This window comes from Dasypus novemcinctus, chromosome 5 (genome assembly GCF_030445035.2).
Source record: "Dasypus novemcinctus isolate mDasNov1 chromosome 5, mDasNov1.1.hap2, whole genome shotgun sequence".
NCBI classification, from domain to species: domain Eukaryota; kingdom Metazoa; phylum Chordata; class Mammalia; order Cingulata; family Dasypodidae; genus Dasypus; species Dasypus novemcinctus.
In genome coordinates this window covers 7,410,628-7,436,081 of record NC_080677.1, presented here as the reverse complement: position 1 = coordinate 7,436,081, position 25,454 = coordinate 7,410,628, and the positions used below count along the sequence as shown (strand labels likewise).

General features: G+C 40.4%; 1 protein-coding gene across 1 annotated transcript in view; it reads left to right on the top strand.

The window, feature by feature from the left end:
• The window catches only part of ABCA13 (ATP binding cassette subfamily A member 13), a 345,366-nt gene that overhangs the window by 146,749 nt on the left and 173,163 nt on the right, over positions 1 to 25,454 (top strand). The window contains exons 26-27 of the mRNA XM_071215039.1: positions 10,865 to 10,970; positions 16,461 to 16,477. Of these exons, the coding sequence (XP_071071140.1) occupies positions 10,865 to 10,970; positions 16,461 to 16,477 (123 nt within the window). The remainder of the gene's footprint in view (positions 1 to 10,864; positions 10,971 to 16,460; positions 16,478 to 25,454) is intronic.

Here is a 25,454-nt window from a genome sequence, read left to right as displayed (position 1 = left end):
CAAACTCTGCATCTTTGATAAATCACTCAGCTCTTGAGGCTTTTCAGTTTTTGATCTTTAATATGGAATAATTGTAACAGTTTACACAGTTGTTCTGAGGATTAACAATGATAGTTAAGTGACGAGAACAAACCAGGTCGAGATAGCATTGATTCTAATCACCTACAATGATGTGGCAACTGCATCTGTGCTTTAGCAAAAGACCTCTTTGTTGTGGGGATTTTTGCCAGTGAAGTCCCTGCACTCCATCTTCTCTTGGTTGCAGGCTACAGGCTTGGTAATTCTCTGGAGATGCAGAGTTACAGTGCCTGCTGCTAATTAAAGTGCTATACTTGGATGCAGGTTTGCCAGACACCAGTTGTCACTCTCTTCTGAAGTGTGGATAACAAGTTGAAATATTATGCCAGAAAGCTGGCAATTTGAAGGGTTGGGAACTTGGAATAGGCATGAATCTCACAGTTCCTCAGTATCCTTTGAGAGTTGTTTTGGCCTCCTGACTCCCTTGAAGGGAACGGATAAAATGATTTCTTTTGGAGAGTAAGGAGAGATTATCAGCAGCCAAGCACTGACCTGTCCATCTGGTGTCTGTCTCTTTAATTATAAGCCGGGTGAATTAGGTTATTTTCTAGTTACAGGAAGTCTTTCCAGTTAAACTAAGCCTGTGCTAAGCCCACTGGACCTTCAGGTTAGGGAGGAGGCCAGAGGGCCCAGGCGGGTCAAACTTTGGGGACCAAGCACACTAAGCAATTAAAAAATTAACATTCACCCTCAATATGTGTCTATTTACTTATTTACAAGTAAATGTAAGTGACAGAGGAGAAAGTGTTGCATTTATGTAAGTGGCTTTTTATCCATTGCTATTAAAGTAAGAAATCTCAAGAATTCTTTTAATATTTATCATTAAGGGCAGTGAAATTTTGTGAAATGCTTTCCTTGTGTATTTTATGAATAGAGACATCACAGGAAAAAGAAGGTGAGGGGATTTTCATGCTCTGGAGGAATGCTCAGCCTTTAAATGCTTGGCCGATTATTATGCTTTATATGGCCAACTGATATTGCAAAGCAAAATGTACACTATTTTTTAAGGAGTGGTTTATTGATCATTATAGTGCATATAAATAAGATATTTCAGTATTCTTTTTGGTAATCTCCCCTCCTTCCTCCCCACTCCCTTTCTCCTTTGTTCCCTCCTTCCCTTTCCAGTTAGCAGGTCTGTTTAGGTTTTCAGTTACATTACAACATTAAAACTAAGAGCTCATAGGAGCAGAAAAGTGTCAGTTCCCCCATTTTTTCTTTGTTTGCATTATTAATATTATCCTCCAGAAACTTTTTACCCTACTTGTCTATTTTATAAGGGTCACTTTAGTAAAAGCTAGATAAATACATTGAAAACCCACTTCCACGGACCACCAGAAGCTGCAGCCTGCATGTTAGTGAGCTGGGGGCGGCTGCTGTCCCATTTCTGCCTTGTGACCTTTCCACATTGATAGCCTGGGGACGCCAATGGCCATGCACATTTTAAATATTAGGTATTCTTAATTTCTTACACATTTCAGCTAAAAATATAAGCCGAGGTGTTTGGTTTTTTTTTCTACTTTAATCCCACTGTTTTTTCATTATTCCAAAATTTTTTATTTTTTAAGTTTTTAAATTTTTTTGGCAAAAATTTTTTCTTTTTTTTTAAAGATACATAGATCACACAAAATGCTACATTAAAAAATATAAGAGGTTCCCATATACCCACCCTCCCCCCACTCCTCCCACATCAACAACCTCTTTCATCATGGTGGCACATTCATTGCATTTGGTGAATATATTTTGGAGCACTGCTGCACCACATGGATTATAGTTTACGTTGTAATTGACACTCTCGCCCAGCTCACTCAGTGGGTATGGTATCACTGATATGGAGACAGTGGCCACGGGAGTTGCTGAGGGCAGGGAGGGGGAAGAAGAGGTGTGATATGGGGCATTTGGGGAACTCCGAGTTGTCCTGAATGATATTGCAGGGACAGATGCAGGACATTAAGCTGAAGTTTTCAGGTCTTTCCTTGCAGCCCCAGGGCCACTATAGCCTGGCAGTTCCTGCTCGATGTTACTGTTTTCAGGCACCAAGGAATGGAGAATCTAGAAGCGTTTTGACTAAAGTGAGAAAGTGGCCTGAGGTGCTTGAGAGCTGTGGAGTTAGAAGCAGGAGGATTTAGATCCCCACCCCACCCTGGAATTGCAGACTTTGTGCTGAATTAGGTTGGGCAGCCACACTCTTTTGCATTTCATCTCTTCATTCAGCAAATCTGGCTCTTCAGCGTTGCCCTCTGCATTCTGGAGAATTTCTTGATCTGGTCTTCTCATTTACTGGTTTAGGTTTCTTGGGTATGTAATGTGATGTTGTTTGCCATCTCCACTGCATCTTTTGCTTTTTAAAATTATGTTTTCATAATTTCCCCTGGATTTCTTTTGCTCCCTTTTCAGAGGTAAGGGGTCCTTTCTTTCACATCTCTAAAGTATGAATTAGAGATTTTATATGTTTTTCTCCAATTTCTTGAAATAATTTCCATGTTATACATATAGGACATGACTTGCATGTAATAGGGACTAAAATAAGTATTGACTGATTAGGTCTCATCCCTCTCTCACACACTCTCAATGCCAAACTAAAAAAAGAAGTTCTCTACTTAGGGGTATCTTATGTAGTTCAGAAACATGATTCAACAAAACACAATATTATAGTATCTTTGGATCTGTGGGAGAAAGTTGCTTTAAATTGGAAAAAGATTAAGTGCCTTTAAAAAACTTTCTTTTGTTTGGTGTATTCTCTAAAATGTCTATCTGAACCAATTTTGTCTCTTCAAATTTGGCAGGTATTGATTTTCCTTTCTCGTGTCTTGTATCGATCCTAGGTTTGCATGGCTGTTATAGCTCCAGGCTCACTTTTTTCTTTGTCTGTCTACATTTTGCCCGATGACTTTACAGTAGATGAGGAGGGCCTGCCAATGAGCTTTCCCAGCTCTGTAGAGCAGATTTCATCTTAAACTGCACTTGATTTCTTGTAAACCGTATAATCTGAATACACCACCAAAGAGCTGGTGAGGCTGAGGTTTAAAATCTGATCAGGGCGGTCACCAGCTTTATTCAGGCACTTGCACTGTCTTCTCCAAGGCTTGGACCCAAGGAAGATGTGGGCAAGGCCTGTTGCGCACTTTGGGTGGGGTTGGGGCCCAAGGAGAGAGAGAGAGCTTTGCTGAATTTACAGCAATCTCTGAAGCCAAGACATAATCTTCTGGTGTAATGCAAACTGAGTGAATATCAGTGGTGTAATTTAATAGTTTTAAAGATTTTAGTCATCTTCTAGATATTCTAGATTGCCTGTGTGAGATGGCGTCTTCCCATCCAGATGGCTAAGTACTATTTGATGGATTTCCCTAGTACCTCTGTTGAGAGGGCTCTGGATGCCAGTTCCTTGGGTGTATGAACAGATTTCCTCATTCTGTAGAGGTAAAGCCTGGGTCTTTCATGAAAAAAAGAAAAGCAAGTCTAGAGTGGGAATAAGGACCTGGACCTGATTATTTTTTTCTTTTTACTTTTTATCTTGAAAACCACTGCTAAGAACAAAGAACTCCTTAGACAGTCTTTGCCCTTTCGATTCCATCAATTGTCCCAAACATGTCTTTAATATCAAAAGGATCCAATCCAGAATGATGACTTGTGTTTAGTTGTAAGTCTCTATCAATCCGCAAGAATTTCTGTTTTTCCTTGACTCTCATGACCTCGATGTATTTGAAGTTTACAGACCTGTCGTTTTGTCTAACAAACCTCAGTATGAATTTGTTCCACGCTTCCTCATGAATTAGGCCAGGTTGTACATTTTTGGCTGAGATATTGGAAAAGCATTACTGTGCTCTTACTGTCTCCCATGAGCTGGCACATGATACTGATTTGTCCCATTACCAATGGTGATAATTTTGACCTTTCTGAAAGTTCAAGTGTCAATCTGCCAGGTTATTCCACTCTATAGTTGATTTTCCTCCTCTCTTATTATTAAATTGCTTTTAAAAGACATAGTTTGAGACTCCATTAATTCCCATTCCCCATCCCAATGTTACCCACTGGTTTCAGCACCTTTGATGAATGTGCAGTGCTGATGTGCGCAAGGAGTGCCGTGCCACGCAGCGGTGTCCCCCACGTAGGGGAGCCCCAAGCACAAGGAGTGCACCCCATAAGGAGAGCCGCCCGGCATGAAAGAAAATGCAGCCTGCCCAAGAATGGCACTGCACACATGGAGAGCTGACACAACAAGATGACGCAACAAAGAGAAACACAGATTCCTGGATAGGAGCGGTCACAGGGGAATGCACAGCGAATGGACACAGAAAGCAGACAACTGGGGGGAGGGGGAAGGGGAGAGAAATAAGTAAAAAATAAATCTTAAAAGAAAATTGTTACTATGACATAGGCCAAATGGTGAGTTCTCTAATTCCATCATTCATTCTCCATTTTTTTTAAGTTGGCATTTTACAGTAAGGAAGAACTTTCTCTTCAATCCATTTATTTATATCTGTGGCGACTCATGGCTTTATTCAATGAGTTACAATCCATTATGACCATTGTTTATTTTGATGCTCAGATTGTACCAGATTTCACCAGTGGGAGGTCCTTCAGGCTAACTGCTGTGTCTTTTTGATATGTCCCTACGATTCTTTGCATATTTTCTTAACTTTCTTATATAACAAGATACTTGCTCTAGGATCCCCTTGTACTTTCCCAGCCCCAGCCCTGGGATCAGCCATTTCTCCAGGGAGCTGTGGTTGCTAGCTGAGCTCATGGCTATCAGGCATTGTTGCTTTCATTCCTGTTCAGTGGACAGAGCTAGAGGCTGACATCCACCTTTACTCCTCTACCTATCTACGAAACAAAAGCATGGACTCAACTCCAAGTAGAACCTCCAATTCTAATCCAGTAACACAGGGATCAGCTAGCTTTTCCTCTTTCCATAGTTTTCCTCCCTTCTCTGACAGTGAGAAACTCAATTTCCCTTCATTTTGATATTCTAATTTATTCCCCCAGTCCTCTTGTATGTAGCTGCTCTCCCAAAGCATGGAGGCTGCTGCTCTGTCCCCTTGTGGGCACCCTACCCACACAAGGCTGCTGCCCCAGTCCTCTTAGCACTGGCCCCAAGCCCTAAGCTGAAGCCTTTTTCACGCTGCCTCTGGATGCTAGCAAACAGCCTTCCTGTCCCAGCTGGGGTGACCTGAGTTATTAAAAGGATGGAAGGAAAGACAGTGGGAAGAAGGGATGGAAGGCAGTAGGTCCTGTTCTCCCTCAGGCCTGGATGTGAACGCAAGGCCTGTGCCAGGCCTGCTCTGGCTTTTCGAGGAGCAGTGACTTCAACAGCTCTGGGATTCTTCGTTTTGGGACTTGTATCTTCTTACTTTGAAACAGCTTCAGTTGTCCAGACACTGACAACAGCCTGGTGCTGTCTAAATACTGATGCCATCAGTCTCTGAGACTGCAGAAGTTATGGCCCATCTTTACGCATTTTCTGTTTAAAAAAGGTATTGTAGGGTGGCATGGGTCCCGTCCTTGTCCTGTAGTTAAGCTTTTCCTACCTTATTGGATTTAATCTTCATGGAAACTCTGTGAAGGTGATGTAATTGCCTCCACAGAACAGATTAGGACACTGAAAAACTGAATCTGAGAAAGGTAAATGAGTTGCCCAGCGTCAGGAGTTGGAATTTAATTGTGTTGGACTCCAAAATTGTCCACTATACCTTCTGCCTTTTGCTGTCTCAACAGCCCCTGTTTCTCTGATGTTCAGATGGTGTCATAGTTCTATAGTAGGCTGAATAGTGGCCTCTGAAGGATGTCCATACCCTAATCCTTAGAACATGTAAATGTTACAAGATAGAGACCTTGCGTTGAGAAGATTATCCTGGGATAACTGGGTGGGCCCAATGCAATCACATGGGTCCTTATTAGAGGATGCAGGAAGGTCAGATGGCAAGGTAATATGAGGATGGAAACAGAGATTGGAGTGTCGCACTTTGAAGATGGAGAAAGGGGCCATAAACCAAGGAATGCAGATGTCTCTCGAACCTCAGGAAGGACCCAGCTTTGCCAACATCTTTACTTTTTTAGCCCAGGGAAACTGGTTTCCTTCAGAACTGTAAGAGAATACACTTGTGTTAAGCAGCTAAATTTGTGATAATTTGTTACAGCAGCAATAGCTACTGAATACACACAAATTCCTATCAGAGAATAAAGTCTTGCTGAATGCAATGAGTAGCATATCAGGTGACAGCTCTGCCAAGTCCCTGCTTCTGAGAGGAATTGCCTAGAATCTTTATCATCTAATCTTTCCACATGGTTTTAGCTTCTGCTTCTCAAAGTCCGGTCACTTTTGGGAAACTGATGGAAATGTAACATGTGTTATGGTTTGGCCAACGTTTCAAGATTCTTCTGCTAATGCCATCACACAGCTGGACTATAGCAATATTCTTTTACAGAGGCCTGGGTCAACTTTATGAATTTCTTGGGCATCTAGGCAAAAAGGCACCTTGCAGTACTGATCAGCCTGAGGACATGGTTCATCACATTGACATGAAGTGTAGGCCAGGTCTGGTGGCTAACACTGCTTTGTCAATGCTTCTGCACAAAGAGCTGAATTAGATGGGCCCTGGCCCTCCAGGCTGAGGGATTGATAGAGCCATCAACATTTACTGGACACCAGGCTGTCATAAATTTAGATCCTAAAACTGTTTAGATTCTGAGGCTGTTTTGTATTAAGAAGACATAAATCCCCAAATGAAGAATCCCAGAACTATTGAATTTACTGGTGTTTGGAAAGAAAGAAAGCTGGAATTTGCCATAGGCATCACATTTGAATCCATAGTTTTGAGAAAAGATAAATTATTTTCATGCTACTTAGTGTGCTTGAGGTGGAATTTTATCATTTCTTATTTCATTTTAATGCATTTTATGTGGTGAATTTACATACAAACAAATAGGAGCAGTTTGGCCATTCCTGATTTGATTGTCCCTTGACTTGAGAAGCTTGAGCTGATTCCAGTGAATTAAAAAATATTAGATATTACTCAAAATGACTTTCTATACTTTTATATGAAAGAGACCAGACGTAGGTCCTACTTGGTCCACCTTGTAATTGGCATAAAACTTTTATTCATTTCGAAGTGATAGACACTGCTAGAGGAGGAGGGTGTGTGTATGTCATTCGATATCTGCATTCAAAAATGCACAGAAGTAACCTTCTTCTAAAATTTTGGGGAATGTAGTCAGATGCTTTTGAAGCGGGTGTTTGTATTCCTTGAGCAGGTCATTCATAATCTTATTTATAATTGAAAATTACAATATTTTTTGTTTCCTTATAATTGCCCAAATGAAACAACATATATGTTCCCCTTGTTTCTGTTATCTAAAAAAAAAGGTGAAGAGTTAACCTTCAAGTACAAACTCTGATTTAACATTGTGCTAGAAAATATGTGTCAGATAATAATAAAGAATATATTAAAATTAAATGTGGAAATTCCATTTTCTAAGCTCAAGGGAATGTTGGTAAGCTCCCTTTGATTTGCCTTTCATTAAAGGCATTGGTAATTGTATTAGTCAGCCAAAAGGGGTGCTGATGCAAACTATCAGAAATCTGTTGGTTTTACAAAGAGTCTTTATTTAGGGTAGAAGCTTACAATCATAAGGCCTTAAAGAGTCTAACTCAAGGGACCATACGAGGTACTTTCTCACCCAAAGTCTGTTGCCATGTGTTGATGCAAGATGGTGGGATCTGTGAGAGTTCAGCCTTCCTTCTTCCTCTTAAGGGTCCAAGGCCCAGCTCCTTCCAATCTCAGCTGTAGGCTGACATAGGCTCATCTATCTCCCCGGTGCTTGTTTCTTTCTGGGCTCAGCTGCTTTGTTCTCTCCACTAGGTCAGCTGTAGACTATTAGGCTCATCTCTCTTCCCGGGGCCTCTGCTGTGTCTAATGAGCTGTCTCTCTTCCTTTGTTTTCTTCTTCTCTGTGTGTCTACTTCACTCGTCTATCTCTGCGTAAGAGACTGTTTTATCAGCCCACTGAGGGTGTGGGGACTCAAACTTACATGTCCTAATCTTATTATAACTTAGTCAAAGACATCTCATCTGAATCGAATACAGTCAAAGGGACTCATGCCCAGAGGAACAGACTAATTTACAAACATAATCAAATATCTCTTTTTGGAATTCATAAATAACATCAAACTGCTACAGTAATAATCTCTTTTAGATGTTTCATGAGACACCTTATGAAGGGATTGTTAGGTAAGTCTTTCAGCCCAAAATGGCAAAGGTGATGCTCATCCTTGAGAATAAGACCTTCAACTACAGCTGTCTGTGTCATGTTGTTTTGAAAATTGTGACTTTTATGACCCTTTCTGTTCATTAGGCTGCATGGACATTTTCTCACTTTCTCAGAGCCCCTAGGAACACGCGCCTGCAGTTAAGGTGCTCTGACACTAGATGGCGCCAGCACATGCTCATTGCCTTAGATGGGGCTTTCACTTTTTCGCAGGTGAAGTTGGATCATTCTCAGACAAATCATACTTTGGTATTTAGTGCAAGTGAGCACCATGCTGTATTGTAATTGATCATACCCCCCACTGATCTGTGAGATTCCTCGGGGCAAAGACTGTCCTTATTCTCTGTTTCCTCCTCCAATACACACACACACAAACATGCATGAATTTGTTTAATAGAAGTAAAATTGAAAAAGGATAGATAAGGTGAACATTATTATTAAGAAAGGATCTTTATTTTCTAGATATATATTATGTAATTACAAATACATTTGAAAGTTTAATGAGAAACCCATTTAGATAAGATCCAAAGGAAAGTCTTCACGCAATAATTCTGGGTCAGTATTCCTACTGTTTCTACTTTCATTCCCTGTAACTGCGCTTATTGCTCTAGGTCTCATCTTAAATATGAATAACAGTTCTCTACTGGGTTGTTTTGAGAATTAAATGATGTAACATATTATGCATATCCTGCTATCATCCCCCTTCCTGCAGCTCTTTAATGACCAGATATTGTGAGCTTCCTTGTGTGGTAGGCACTGTTCTCATCACTTTCTATATGTTACTGCATGTAATGCTTGCCATAATCCTATCATATGTGTTATTATTCGTCTGATCATTTAACACGAGAAAACTAATTGTCCATCCTGCTGATGAACTCACCCTCAACATGTCCACACCAAGCACAGAGAGGCTAAATAATTCGTCCAAGGTCGTACAGCTGCCACGGTCTCAGAAATGTTGTTAACTGCTATTTGCTGTAGGAGTAGTGAGGTTTGCAGGTCTTATTTGAAGTCTTGCTAGTAATCAGCAAAGCAGTATCTTTCTGATAAAGGGAACTACATCTGATATAAAGGGAAGTGTCCTGAACTTTCACCTGTGCTGAGGATGCAAATTTCTCTTGGTAGGATTCCTTCCCAAACTAATTAACCACACGCAGAGAGAAGGGACATGCAAGCACGACTATGCCTTCCACCGCAGGCTTGCTCACTGCTTGCTTCTCCCTCGTGCCCTCTCGCTGTTGTCCCCTGTAGGCTCCTTAGGAAGACCTAGACAGCACCGTTTTCTTTATTTAAGGGAAGCGAAGAGAACGGAGATGCCCTTTAGAGAAATAAGAAGGCTGGAGAGGCTGCTGACTTGCAGGTGCTCAGTGTGGACACGTTGAGTGCTGGATGTCGGCTGGCTCGACAGGGAGACTGGTCCAGGAGGAGGAGCTGGGGGAACGGCTCAAGCCAGAGCTCCAGGTTTTAGTGGATCAGGGGGTGAACGGAAGCGCACGCACCACTGATGCTGCTGCAGGGCAGCCTGGCAACGCGCTGTGCCTGCCTCGGTGCAGGGCTCATGCGGGGCATACGGTGCATCTTAGCTAGACATGTGATTGATGGAAATGTTTCCGAAGGCTTCTAGAGTCTGTGCCAAGCATGTCATCGCCATCTTCATCTTCAGCTGCCACTTTTATCATCCCTGTTTTACAGCTGAGGCAGCCACATCTCGCCAAGGTGAGGTCCTTCCTGAGCTGGTCCAGGGTGTGGCCAGGAGTGGACCCAAGGCCTCTGCCCCAACCACTGTACTTTCCTTTCCTGCCTCAGGGGCCAGGTCTTGGCTTTCGTGCATGAGCCAGACTGCTCCCTTGGCTGACTCTCGTTTGTGTTAGCCATGCTCTCCCCATCTCTCTCTGACTAATCCCTGCCAAATCTCCACAGCCCACCCCAGCCCCCGTCAGCCTCTTCACTTCACTTGTGCTGATTCGGGGCTTTGTCTCTGGACCTGAGCAGACAGCAGTTGGCCTGCTGCCACTGGCACTAAGTACATGCTGGCTTTAAGCAGGTTCCTTAACTCGCTGCTTTCGAGAACGTGGTGCATCATAGCACATGGAGAGTGCGCATGCAAAGGGGAGTTCTACATATGAAATCCCACCCACTCTAAGTAGATTCTATGCTCGTGTGTTTTTTCTCTGATTCCTCTTTGAATGTCTAAAGGTGCTAGTACAGTGATTCAAAACTTGAGTTGAATTGGATGCCCTATACTACTGACACGTCTTTTGGCTGTGGATGTGATCCGAATGCAAGTGACCCAAGGCCCGTGATCAAGTTTCACTCCTGTTTGTATCCAGTGAGCATTCAATTGCTTGCTGAGAACTAGGTGGCCTTAGAGCTATGCTGTTGAGATGAATGACTCAAGGAGAGCCTGTGTATTTGGTGTACATTGTCGTAATGACCTAGTTGGGTAGTTGAGGCAAAAGAAAAGGAATGCAATGTGGAAAGGAACATAAAATAATATGAAGCTTTTTTTCATTCTCAAAAAGGTGTTTCTGATGCTTCTGCAAGATCCCCAAAAGAAATCCCACGTGACCGCAGGGACAGAGGCAGAGCCGAAGTCCCACAAGCCTCTAGGACACTCTCCTGCCTATGGTAGGTACATTTCTGCTCCAGGGACCAAGTCCATATCCCTTATTCAAAACTCCCTAGTTTTAAAAGTTGAACAGGAGATTGGAGGTAGGCAGGGGGCTAAGTCGGTAGAAAGGATGCAGCTCAGAGGCAGGAAGCTTAGTTTTCTTCCTGGCATACATGAACACCTGTGTGTTTATGGAACAGGCTTCCTCATTTATTCAGAACTTAATTTCTCATTATATTAAGAATTTCTTAGTGTATAAAGTTAGGGTAATGAAAACAGCTCCTCTCCTTTTACTTTTGTCACAGACAGACCCATCCAGCCTACAGTCATTGCTTGCCTGTGATGTGTAACAAGTTTGCCTGGTAATAGACATACATGGTGGAAAAATTAGACTGGTCTTCTCTTCACGGAGCTCCTTTTGGAACGGAGCAGCGGTCCTGAGCTTCCCACATGGACCTCCGTGTGTAGGCAATGGCTGTCAGACAGAATCCAGGTTTAGTTTCTAGGTGTGTTACTGCAGCTCCTTTTGAATCCAGTTCCTCACGTATTTGTGGGCAACACCTCGTCAGGCTGAGCTCTGGGGATGTGGAGTGTAATGAATCTCAGTGTCTTCCTTCAGAGACTTCAGTCCTTCTGGGACAGAGTCCCATGAACAAATGACTAAAATGCCTGTTACAGTGTTTATAATAGATGTTTGCCCAATGGCATGCTCACCAGCAACGTAGGAACGTTCCCATAGTTGTGCTTCCTCTTCAGCACTTGGAACTGTCAGTACTGAAAAAATATAATTTAGCTGTTAGAATGAGTGTGTAATGGTTTCTCATTGTGGTTTTCATTTGCATTTCTCTAATGATTTTGTTGAGCACATCTTCTTTTTTTTAAACAGCTTTATTGAGATATAATTCACATACATTTTACTTATTTCATTACATTTTACTCATTTAAATGTACAATTCAATGGAATTTAGTTTATTCACAGAGTTGTCTATCCATCACCAAATTCAATTTTAGAATAATTAATTAGTCTCCAGAGAAACCCCTCACCACTTAGCCTTGCCTCATCCCCCCAGCCTGATGCAATCTCTAATCTAGATGGTTTTTTTTTTTTAACTTTTTATTTTGAAATACTTTCAAACTTACAGGACAGTTACAGAAATAATACAAACTCCATACAGAGAATTCCAACTACTACAATTCCACCAGATGCCCAGATCTGGCAATTTTAATAGTTTATACTTTCACTGTAATTTTTCTGTAAATATAGATCTAAAACTTCTCTAAAAATAAAGTTAAAAAATAGTTAACCATATTTGCCATATCATTCTTTCTTTCTATGTGTGCATGTATGAATGTATGTGTGTATCTATCTATCTATCTATCTATCTATCTATCTATCTATCTATCTATCTATCTACCTACCTACCTACCTATCATCTATGTATATTGTCTATGTGTCTATTTGTCAATCCATTTTCTGAATGCTTGAGTAGAGGTTATATACATCCTGCTTCTTGAACACTTCATGTAGCCATGTACATTTTTTATGCCAAGGAGATTCAGTTATATACCTTATGTGTAGTTATCCAGTTCAAGAATTTTAACACTGATATAAAACTAACTTTAAGTCTATCTTCTAATTTTTTCTTAGGTCCCAATAATGTCCTTTTGGGCATGTTTTCCTCCCTTGTTAGATCCCATCAAGGAACATGAATTGCACTGAAATGTCATTGTCTGTTTAGTTACTTTTTCATTGTGGAAACTTAGATACAACACACTTGACCAGCTCAACCACTCGTAAGCATACCGTTCAGTTGGATTATTGACATTCACAGTGGCGGTTCTCTCACCACCTTCCATACTACAACTTTTCCATCTCCTCACATGGAAATGTTTCTTCCTCCTGCTTCCCACCCCTGGCCACATGTACTCTAATTTCTCTCTCTATGAGTTTGCATATTCACCTATATTTTCTTTGTAGTTGCCATGGGGCATAATTTAAAATTGTTAATCTATAACCATCTTACTTGCTTTGATTCCAACTTCACTTCCATAATATTCACAAAGTATGTTTCTATACCCCATCTCTCCCTGACTTTTACGTAGTTCTTGTCACAAATTGAATGCTATACATTGAGTTCCAAACCACTAATTTATCATTGTATTTTATGCATTTGCCTTTTATATCCTGTAGGAAGTAAAAAGTAGAGTTAAAAAAATACAGAAGCCATAGGATTTATATTTCAAATATTGTCACCTTCACTGGAGATCTTTATTTCTTCATATGGCTTCAATCTATTGTCTATTGTCCTTTCCTTCCAACCTGCAGAACTCTCTTTGATGTGTATTCTAGTGCTCCTCTAGTGATGATGAACTCCCTCAGCTTTTGTTTATCTGGGAATGTTTTAATATCTCCCTCATTTTTGAAAGGCAGTTTTAGCAGATACAGAATTCATTGTTGGCAATTTTTTGGTTTCAACACTTTAAATATGTTGTCCCACTGCCTTCTTGCCTCCGTGGTTTCCAGTGAGAATTCCATACTCAGTCTTATTGAGACTCCCTTATAGGTGATACATTACTTCTCTTCTGGGACTTTCAGAATTCTCTCTTTATCTTTGGCATTCAACACTTTAATTATAATACACTGTGGTGTGGATCTATGTGGATTTATCCTGTTTGGAGATTGTTGAGCATCTGGGATGTGTATATTAATGTCTTTCATTAAATTTGGGAAATTTTCAGCCATTATTTCTTTGAATATTTTTTTTCTGTTCCTCACTCTATTTCTTCTATTTCTGGGAGTCCCATAATATATATTGGTATACTAGGAGGTATCACACAATTTCCTCAGGCTCTGTTAACTTTTCTTCATTCTTTTTTTTTCTGCTCCTCAGACAGGATGATTTCAATGTCTTATCTTCAGGTTCACTGAATCTTTTTTTTTGCCAGCTTCTAATAAGCTGTTAAACTCCCTTAAGGAATTTTTAGTTTCAGTTACTGTGATCATAAGCTGTTTGGTTGCTTTTCATAAAATCTACCTCTCTACTGATATTCTCTTTGAGTTCATCTGTCATTTTCCTGTTTTCTTCCAGTTCTTTGTCCATGTTTTCCTTGATCTCTTTGACCATATTTAGGACCATTTTAAAAAGTCTTTGTCTGGTATATCCCGGGTCTGGTCCTTCTCAGTAATGGTTCCTAATACTTTATTCTTCTCCTTTGTTTCAGCCATTGCTTCTTGTTTCTTTGTATAATTTGTAATCACTTATTGAAATGTGGAAATTTTGATATTTTAATGTGTTATCCCTGGAATTTTGACTCTGAGGCATTTGCTCCTTAAGCTTATATCTAACTAGTGTGTGGTAGAGTTTTCCTTGAATGCCAATTGCTACCAAAGGAAAGTAATGCTAAGGAAAAAAGAAAAGAAAACACCTTTCCCAGTCTTTGCAGGTTGGCTGTGGGGGTCCTCTCCTCCAGAGCTTATCCATACAGTTAGTTTAGAGAATAGTTGCAGGCCAAAGCGTAGGGCCCTTCCTGGTCCTTTCTGCATATGCAGCTTGTCTTGAGCATGTGCCTATGGCCCTAGGAGTCCTCTCTATTTACAGATGTCTCCACCTTGCTAGAAACAGTTTCCCCATGGTTGCAAACACTGCACTGTTGTTCTATGGCAAGCAATCCCTTGCTCCAGGCAGCGATGACTTGACTGACCTCCCACATCATTCAGTAGGAGAGCCCTTTGAGGGGCCTTCTACATGCAGGGCAAGTTCTGGCATAGCAAACATCATGGTTCTGTTCCTCAGGCTGCCCCAGTCGCATGTGCCAGACAAACATACTCCAGGTACGTGCATGTCAGTTCCTCTGCTCCCACCAGAACTGGGATCAAGGACCCACACTGGGAGTTTTGGCCAGCTCCACAGTGAGCCAGGGAGGAAATCAGGGAGAGGCCAGCCAGCATGTATTGAGATATGAAACATTTAAATACCCTTTTCCTTGATTTGGCACTCAGCCTGTTTCTGCAAGACTTAGTTTTCTGGAGCCTTGAGAAAGATGTTCCTGCCAGTTCTTGCTGGTTGTTCAAAGATTCTGTTTGTAGGAGTGGGGGAGCAGAGCCCTGGAACTTCCTACTCTGCCATCTTCAGGGCATGAGCCAATTTGCTAGCATTATGTTGAGAATGCTGTGTCTATATTTGTAGGAGACATTGGTCTGTGGTTTTCTTTTCTTGTGGTATCTTTGTGGTTGGTATCATTTATAGAATGAGTTGGGGGATGTTCCCTCATTGTCTATTTTTTGGAGCATTTGTGAAAAATGAGTATTAATTCTTCTTTAGATGTTTGGTAGAATTCATCAGTGAAGCTATCTGGCCTCAAGCCGCCCTTCTTTGTGGGTAGTTTTTTGATGACTAATTCAATTTCTTTACTAGTTTAAGTGTATTCCAATCGTCTGTGTATTCTTGAGTCAAATTCAGCATTTGATGTCTTTCTAGGAATTTGTATACATCATGTAAGTTGTCTAATTTATTGGCATGAAATTGTTCATAGTATTCCTTTATAATCCTTATTTCTGTAAGTTTGCTAGTAAAATCCTCTTTCAATTATGATTCTAGTAATTTGAATTTTTGCTTTCTTCTATCAGTCAATTTAAAAAAATCTTTTCAAATACCGTTTTTTTTTAAACATTTATTTTATTTATTTCTCCCCACCCCCTCGTTGTTTGCACTTGCTGTGTCTTTTTATCTCCTTTGTTTTTCTAGGAGGTACCAGGAACTGAACCCAGGACCTCCGATGTGGGAGGCAGGTGCCTAATTGCTTGCACCATCTCTGCTCCCTGCTTTGTTGTGTCTCTCATTATGTTCTCCTCCCTGTGTGTCTTGCTGTGTCATCTTGTTGTCAGCTTGCTGAACCTGCCCATCGCATCAGCTTGCTGTCCTGCTCATCTTCTTTAGACGGCACTGGGAACTGAACCTGGGACCTCCCATGTGGTAGGCAGGAACTCAGTTGCTTGAGCCACATCTGCTTCCCAAATACCCTGTTTTTGATGTCATTGATTTTATCTATTGTTTTCTCTTTTCTAATTTATTTTCTAAACATGCTAATCTTTATTATTTCCTTCATTATGCTTGCTTTAGATTTAGTTTCCTCTTTTTTTCCAGTATCTTAAGGTGAAATGTTAGGTTAGTGATTTGAGAACTTCTGCTTTAATACAGCCATTTACAGCTATGAATTTCCCTCTAAGGGCTGCTTTAGTTGTGTACCATAAGACTTGGTATGTTTGTGTCTTTATTTTCATTCATCTCAGTGTATTTTATAATTCCCTTTTTGGTTTCTTCTTTGACCCATTATTTAGGATTTTGAATTCCAACATATATATGAGTTTCTCAAATTTCTTTCTGTTATTAAAGTCCATTTTCATTCCACTGTATATGGAAAGCATATTTTGGATGCCTTCAATCCCTTTAAATTTATTAAGGGTTGTTTTATGAACTAGCAGTTGGTCTGTTATGGACAATGTGCAGTATGCTTAAGAAAATGTGTATTTTATTCTGATGGGTGGGTGTGTTCTACTGACAGCTATTGGGTCTAGGTTCTATACAGTGTTGTTCAAGGCTTCTATTTCTTTGTTGATAGTGTGGTAAATTATTTCATCCATTTTTGAAATTCAAGTAAGAAGTATCTGGCTATTATTGTGTCTTTCCTTAATTCTTTTAGTTTTGCTTCATGTAATTTGAACCCCTCTTAGGTCCATAAAATGCTTTTAATTTTTAAATCTTTAGTGTGAAAGGCTTTTTATATGTCTTCTAGTCTCTTTTCATTTTTGAATTTTTCCATGACCCTTTTAATCCATGATGACCTTGTTTCTGCCAAAGCAATTTTTTCATGAAATTTTGAGACTTTCTTTGAATTTCAGTTGTATTTCTCCATTTAAAAAAGCTATGTCTGTAGATCTTTTACAGGAAGTCCCTTCTCTATTTATGACTTCAGCAGGGATGGCCGAAAGCACATCATTAAGCTTCCTAGAAGCCTTCTGATGTGGTTGAGAAAATTACCCTTAATCTTTTAAAAGGATCTTTTTGGTGACTAAATACTATGAAATTTGATCTTTCTGAGGTTCTAGCAAAAGCTTGTATAGTCACACATTCAGCCTTTTCTCTCTGACATGTTTTCAACTTTTTTTCCCTGCCTTCTAGCATATATATATTATTACTGTTTTTAATCTGGAGAAGTTGAGGAATTTTCAAAATCATCAGTTCCTTTTGTGTTGTTTACAATTATTTCCTCAGTTTATTTCTTGCCTCTCCCTTTTACTATAAGATCAAGAAGAAACCAGGCAACACCTTAAACACTCCTTAAATCTCCTTAGTTATAGAACCAACTTTATTGCTTACAAATTCTGCTTTCCTTATAACTACTTGAGGCAATTTTGCTAAGCTTGTTACCCCTACGTAACAAGGATCCTCCTTCTTCCGGTTCCCTCATTTTCTTCTGAGCCCTTGTGGGCAACATATTTAAAATCCATATTGTACCTGGCAGACTTTCCAGGGCACTTTGGACTTTCTGTCTTGTGTTCCTCCATTTTTTCCAGCTCCCTGGAAGCCTAGTGCCCAGTTTCAAACCACCCGCCCATTTTAAGTGTGTGTTATGGCAACACCCTACTTCCGGGTGCCAAAATCTATATTGGTTTTTGAATGCTGTCAACAAACTGCTACCATCTTAGAAGATTAAAACAATACCCATTTATTGTCTCTATTCCTATAGCTCAGAAAGTCTGGGCTACCATGACTTGGTTCCTGAAATAAAGGTGTTTTCTGGCCTGCATTCTCATGCAGAGCTCAAGTCCTCTCTCTAGCTCATTCACATTGTTGGCCAAATCCAGTTCCTAGTTCCTTTCAGTTATGGATCCAAGGATTGTTTTCTTGCTGGTTGCCAGCAGGGGTCGCTCTCAGTCCCTGGAAGTCATCTTCATGTCCCAGTCTCCTGGTCCTCTCACAAGATGGCAGTGTACTTCTTCACAGTAAGGCAGACAATATCTGTTTTGATTGCTTTAAAGTCAGATGCTTAGAGACCTCGAGTACATCTGTAAAATCTCTTGTCCTTTGCCATGTGACACAGTGGAATTGTGAGAGCGACAACTCTTGTATTTACAGGTCCCACCCATACTCAAGGGGCTGGAATCATATAAGGTTGTAGACTTTTGGGGGCCATTTCTCAGTTTCACCCCAAGCAGAAAAATAACATAACTTGAATAACCATGATGACGAATGAGTTTGAGCCCCTCTCCATATTTATTAGCTGTTTAAATGGCCTCTTTTGTAAGACTGTTGTTCACCTTTGCTTCTAGATTTAATATTTTTTCAGAACTGCATTCTAAGTTTGCTTTTACTAATATAAACTACACAAATCTTAATTGTCCACCTAGATGAATTTTTATGTGGTATATACCTATGGATCCACTGCCCAAATCAAAATTGAGCATTCCCAGCATTTCAGTGAACCCTTCCCAAAAAGGTATATCTAGCACTTTAGAATACTTTTGTTCAACTTATATAAATGGAATCATACAGTACATAAAAGTCTGTGTTTTTCTGTCTTTGTGTTTTTCTCTGAGATCCATGTCATTGTTAATGTTTTCAATAAGGTAGTATTCCCCTGTGTATTTGTCTCATTTATATTTCATATAATAATTTTAGTTTAACTGAAAATATGCAGTATTTTCTTTTTGCTATTAGTTTTTTGCCTAAAAGTTTAATTTCTGAGCATTTGTTTCATTTAAGATATATTGCTAATGACGTTCATCTGTGAAAATGAATCTAAAGAAAATGTTTTTGTTAGAATCATAAACATTTTATCTTTATTGAAAATTTAAGATAATTTACATAGAAAATATGTTGCCTCAATACCTCCTTTTCATTAGGGTTATCATCTGTTTTGAAAAATGAAACTTCATGTCTTGAATTCAGAGAACATTAAGAAAATCCATGCAAATATATTAAAAATAAAACATGCAATAAAAACAAATTCTATGTGAAAAAACAGTAGTATTTTGAATTTAAGAAAAAACCTTGGGAAACGGACTTGGCCCAGTGGTTAGGGCGTCCGTCTACCACATGGGAGGTCTGCAGTTCAAACCCTGGGCCTCCTTGACCCGTGTGGAGCTGGCCCATTAGCAGTGCTGATGCGCACAAGGAGTGCCCTGCCACGCAGGGGTGTCCCCGCGTAGGGGAGCCCCATGCTCAAGGAGTGCGCCCCGTAAGGAGAGCCGCCCAGCGTGAAAGAAAAGTGCAGCCTGCCCAGGAATGGCGCCGCCCACACTTCCCGTGCCGCTGACGACAACAGAAGCGGACAAAGAAACAAGACGCAGCAAATAGACACAGAGAACAGACAACCGGGGGAGAGGGGGGATTAAATAAATAAATAAATAAATCTTAAAAAAAAAAAGAAAAAACCTTGAGGGAAGGAAAAAAATACAACTTTTCCATTACTATTGTAAAATAAGATATAAATGTAATTTTATTTATCATTCAAATTACTTATTATGAAACTGGAAAATACATTATTGAAAACTTTAAGTACTTCACTACTAAATAAGAAAAATAAGAAGTGAGCCCAGCATGCACTAAAATAAATTTAGTATGAGATTGCTTGTATTTGCCAATTTTATGATACTCTGCAAATCCTTCCATAAAACTCAATGTAAGGCCTCTACCAAAAACAAATTTATGTTTAGTAGGCATAACTTTATCAAAATTCTAGTTTAGAAGTTTGTATCAATGTCTTCTAAGTAAAGTGATTTAGTCACTTTTTTTTCCTTCAGTGCATGATCTACACAAAAATGCCATTTCTTAGATAAGGATTCACAAAACTTCTATTCCTGCTCTTGGTGCCCTCAAAGATGATACTCCTTCATTACCAATTCCTTAGTCCTTGGCTGCACCTGTCTGCAGGTGCTTCTTCCTACACAAGTCATATGTCTTCAGAAACAGTCTTCTAAGGGGCTAGTTCTCAAATAACTGACTTTTTTACTTCTTTGAAAGATTGATGAAGGCAAAATAAAATATAAAATATATACTTTTTAATCATAAGGTCCCTAGTTGCTCCCCAGAAGTAAATTATGAAGACTGAATCCTGGAACCACACATTTGTCCTCGTGTCAATAATACAGGATTTGAAAGTCACTTGTCATGACCAAGACACTATTAGATGCCTTCTGGAGTGTGTCAAGGGCTATGATAGAAACCTGAAGGGGATTTTCTTTCTAAATCCTCATGGCCACATTGGAAATGGGCTTTCCAGTCTCTGTTTTATGGATGAAGAGACTGAGATGTAGAAGAATTTTCTAGTTTGCCCCATTGCTCAGCAGGTTCAAGATGAGGCACCTTTCCAGACTTGACACTGGCCATTTCAGACCCTTGCATCTTTTCATTTTTGCAAAGCCTTTTCAAACTCCAATAAGTGAGTGCTTATTATGATACATGCAATATACACAGATAACTAGCCTACTAATCAGCTTCCTGAAAAATCTAGAACTCTCACATCAGTCTCATTATGCCCTGGAGAGTTTGTTAGAACACAGATGGACTCCATTCCTAGCTTTCTGATTTAGCAGGTCTGGAGTAAGTTCCAAGAACCTGCATTTCCAACAAGCTCCCAGGTGAGGCTGACACTGTTGGTCTGGAGAACAGATTTTGGGAACCACTGCTACGATATGGTAGTAGAAGGCAAATTTTCTGTAGGATCAGAAATTCTGGTCTGTGATCTCTTTCCATTGCTTCCAGCAGTGCACTGGGCAAGCCACTTCCTAGCTGAGCCACATGTATCTGAAAGCTTCCCTAGGGGTTTCTTAGAGTCTAGCATCCCTAGCACTCTGTGTATCTATGCTACCCTGCCAGAACTAGAATAGAAGCTGGCCCCATGTGGGTACCAGCTCCAGCGCACAGCACTCTTCTAGCCCCAGTTCAAACACTCCCTCCTCTGGAAGCCTCCCTTGTGTCCCCTGAGCAGAGTTACTCACCTTCTCTTTCCTGTTTCTATAACACTCCACATGCATTTCTTTCATAGATTTGAACATGGTGAATACTTGTTATTTATTTGCATAGTTTTTGTTTTTTTCCAATAGATTCAGCATTCTCATGTATCATAGATCCTCAGCAACAGAACACTCAACCTGAACAGAAATCTAACCATGTCTCCCAGGCCAACACTCTCTCCAGCTTGGGGTCTGGTCAGCTTCAAATGCCCCATCTCATCACATCTCTGACTCCTTATTTTCCTCTCACTCTGACTGAATGAGACGCCTTACTGCTCCATGGAGAAACTATGAGTAAATGGATAAACACCTACCTTTACTTCCCACCCCCAAACCTACTGCACCCTCCTATCCACATCCCCTTTTCTTCTCCCTGTTATTGGGGAGAGCAGGATCATCCTCCCAGGTGAGACCAATTCCTCTGCCTGTGATACATCCCCTTCCACCTTCTAACTAGTGATATTTTTTGGGGGGATTTTTGGCTTTTCATCATCTCCTGGATTTCTCCCATTAGAGTTCAAACATACTCATGGTTCTTTTGGAAAAACAAAGCAGCAAAAGATAAACAAAACCTTCCCTTCAAAGTACCTCCCTCTCTCTTCCTCTTCAAAGCCAACCTTCATTCTTAACTATGTCATACCACTGCCTTCTTGCCTCCATGGTTTCAGATGATAAATCAGCACTTAATCTTATTGAGCTTCTCTTGTAAGTGATGGTTCTCTTTTCTCTTGCTGCCTTCAGTATTTCCTCTTTGTCTTGGGCATTGGATAATTTGACAAGTATATGTCTTGGGGTAGGCTTGTTGGGATTTATACTCTTTGGGGTGTGCTGTGCTTCCTGGTCATGTACATCCATCTCCTTTGATAGGTTTGGAAAGTTTTCAGCCATTATTTCCTTTAACACCCCTTCTGTCCCCTTTCCCTTTCTTCTCCTTCTGGGATGCCTATAATGTGTATGTTTGTCATTCAAATCCCTAAGTTCCTGCTGTATTTTTTCTATCTTTTTATCATTTCTACTATGTTTGATTTCAGATGTACTGTCTTTCACATCACTAATTCTTTCCTCTGCCTGTTCAAATCTGCTGTTATTTGCTGCGAGTGTATTTTTGATTTCTTGGATTGTGCCATTCATTACCATCATATCCGTTATCTTTTTATGTATATTTACAGTTTCTTCAGTATGCTCTCCCAGTGTTTTCTTAATATCCTTAATCTCTTCCTTCACTTCATTAAGATGGTCCATGATATTTGTTTGGAGAGTTTTGATTAGTTGTTCAATGTTCTGCTTCTCTTCCTGGTTTTTAGTTTGTTCATTGGACTGGGCCATGTCTTCCTGTTTCTTGGTATGGTTTGTAACTTTTTGTTCCTGTCTGGTCATCTTTTTATCTTGATGGGTTTGTTTCATTTGATTAGCTTCTCCGTAGTCTAGGGTTTTATTTAGTTGCTGCTTTTGTGTGCATGTTTTCTCTTTGACTCTTTGTTCTTCTTATTCTATTACCTTGTTGTCTAAGTTCCCTTGAAGGAAAAAGATTATGGCCAGGGAAAGCAAAAGAGGTAAGAAAAGAAAAAGGATAATAGTAATATTGATAGTAAAATTTAGCAGAAGAACCATATAAGTCCTAGGAAAATGAATATTTAACTCATGTTAAGCACTGTAGAGTTACAGGAATAAAAAAGTGGGGTAGCTACAATGAAATGGGAAACTGATTATGGAGAAATATATAGTGTGAATTAATAGGCCAGAGTGATGAGGAGAGAGGGAAAGAGAAAAGAAAGGACGAAAAGAGAGTTAGTGAAAGACAGAAAACAGAATAGAAGAGTTTGAAATAAAAATCCAGAAAATTGGGGGCTAAACAAAGAGGGGTGGAATGTAAGAGCAACAACAGAAAGCAGAAGGTAGAAAGTTAGAAAGGTGTAGGAAGGAAAAGAGATTGCATTGGTAGCCAAAATTGGTACACACAGAAAAGAGGAAACCAGGGAAGAGGAAACACAGCAAACAAGAAACAAGCTGGCAGCACCTAATTGAAAAAAAAAAAAAGAAAGAAAATGAAAAAACGGGAAGGGTGGATAAAGAGGAAAGAAAGACAAGAAAACAAACAAACAAAAAACAAACCCACAAGCAAGGAGTCAACCAAACACTAAGGAAAAACAGCCTTCCCTCTTAAGCCTCTGTGGAGCTTCTCAGGCTGCTGGTATTTATCAATCAATTACCCGGCAGCTTTCTCACTGCAGATTTTGACGTGAGTCTTAGTGAGTAAAATAAGTTAAATTATTAAAAAAAATAAACTTTTTTTTTTTTTTTTTAGGAAAAATAAGAGACCCAAGGGAAATTATTACAAGAAAAATGTCTATGTTTTCCTGTCCTAAAGTATTGGTTAGATGTTTAATATCCCTTGGCCACTACTTTAAGAGAAGCTGGGAATTGACCTTGTATATTCAAGGTGGAAATTCCTCCACTGAGCTAAACTTTCTTTGCGCTTCAGAAAGCTATTGCCTCTTTCCTCGGGCGGGATTGGCTCTTTGCAATTGGATAAACTGCTTATTAGAAGGGTGCCCTTCCCCCTTTTTATTCTAACTGCTTTCTCTCCCAGGGCAGCAGGACGCAATGTCCTGTGCCAGAGTTCCCTTTGGAAATTCAAATGGGACCCTGGTGACTTAACTCACTGCAGAAAAAAATGACTCTTAGTCTTTTGAGAGCAACTACTCCTTGTAGGGAACCCTAAATATGCTCTTGGAAGCTTATTAAGCACTTCCTACTGTCCCCCTCCTTTAGGTGTGTTGTACATCACTAGTTAATTGCCTGGCTCCACCTTCTCCCAGGCCAATTTTCCCTATCCCAGGGAGCTTAGGTGAATCAGGCTGCCTTAGCAGATTCGCCTCTCCCCTCTTCCTGGTTTCCCCTTGAGCCAGCTGGTATGCTCCTCAAAGCTCAAAAAACGGGGTCCAGACAATTGAACCTGCACAAGGTAGATTCTCTTAACCCTTCACCAGAACCCTCTCATTCCTGGAGTATGCCTCCTCCAGTTGGGTGAACGGCAAGAGTCAGGGATTGCTGTGGCTTCCTGCCCTGGGGCTGGGGCTTAGCCGTCCCACGGCTCCAGCCTCAAGCACCAGAAACTCATGGTTTTACCCTGAGCAGTCAATCTTTTTGTTGTGCTCTCTCCAAATCAATGCCCTGAAGCATCCTGCTTTGTGGGTTCCCAAAACAGCTCACTAAGGCAGGATTCTGTCCCCACTCAGCCATTTTCGTAAGAGAGATGATGTGGGTGCACTTAATCCAATGCCATCTTGCCCCTCCCTAACCTTCATTCTGAAAGAACTGTCAAGTTGAACTTGCTGACTCCATTTACTCATGACTTTCTTGTGTCTCAGTCCACTTAGATATAGCTTATTTCCCATCATTTCACAGAAAAGGCCACTATACTACTAATTTAATAGGGCCCAATACTTTATTTCTAAGCAGTATCCAGATCCCTTGTTTTGGACAAAACTCTCTTTCTTTTGGACTCCCTGACATCATGTTTACTTTTCCTCTCGACTCTGAGTATTCCTTCTTAGTGTCTTATCAATTCACCTTCCAGAATCCTACCTTTAATGTCAGAGTTCCATGAAGCTCAACCAGTCCCAAGCCCTCTTCTCTCCTTACTCGATTCTTTTCCCATGGTCCATTTTGTCCTGGACCATGGCTGCTGATACTCACAAGTCTTTCACTAGCCCAGGTTGTTCTCTTGACCCCAACTAACTGCTTAGCACCCCCATTCCAACGCCTCCCAAGTAACACCTTCCCATGTTCAAACCCAACTCATGACACTCGCCCCTAAAGCTTTTCCTCCCTTGTTGTTCGTAGTCTTCAGAGATGTTCGTCACTCTCTACCTAATTTACAAGCAAGAAGTCAATCTGTAACCTTTTCCCTTCACCTTCCACAGGCAGACATCACAAAATTCCATCAATTTTTTCTCCGCTATCCAGCTAAAGCCTTCTTTTAAAAACAGGTTTTGATCAGGTTATTCCCTTTGCAAAACGTTTTCTGATTTTCCACTTATCTGAGAATAAAGACTTCCGTTCCTTCCACAGAGTACTAAGACAATACACGGTCTGGAGCCTGTTTACCGCCTCTCCCTGCTCCAGCCAGGTCGGCTCCTTTCTGTTTCTAGAATATATCAAGCTCTTTCCTGCCCACCCCCTTCATTACAGCTCTACCCTGCCTGGAGTGTGCTATCCCTCCTTGTCTCTCTGAACTAATACCTTCTCATTCTTCCTTGCACAGTTTAATTATTCCTTCTGCACAAAAGTCTTCCCACTTTCAGATCAGGACAGATAGTCCATATGTGTGTGTGTATCCTCTTCAGAGTCTTCATAGCACCTTGACAGATTGCATTTAAATAACTCCCCGTACCTGAACATTTGTGTCAACGAAATGATTGTAAACCCAAGAGGGCAGGTCATTTTTTTTTTTTTCCATATTCCTAGCACCTAAGCAGAGCCT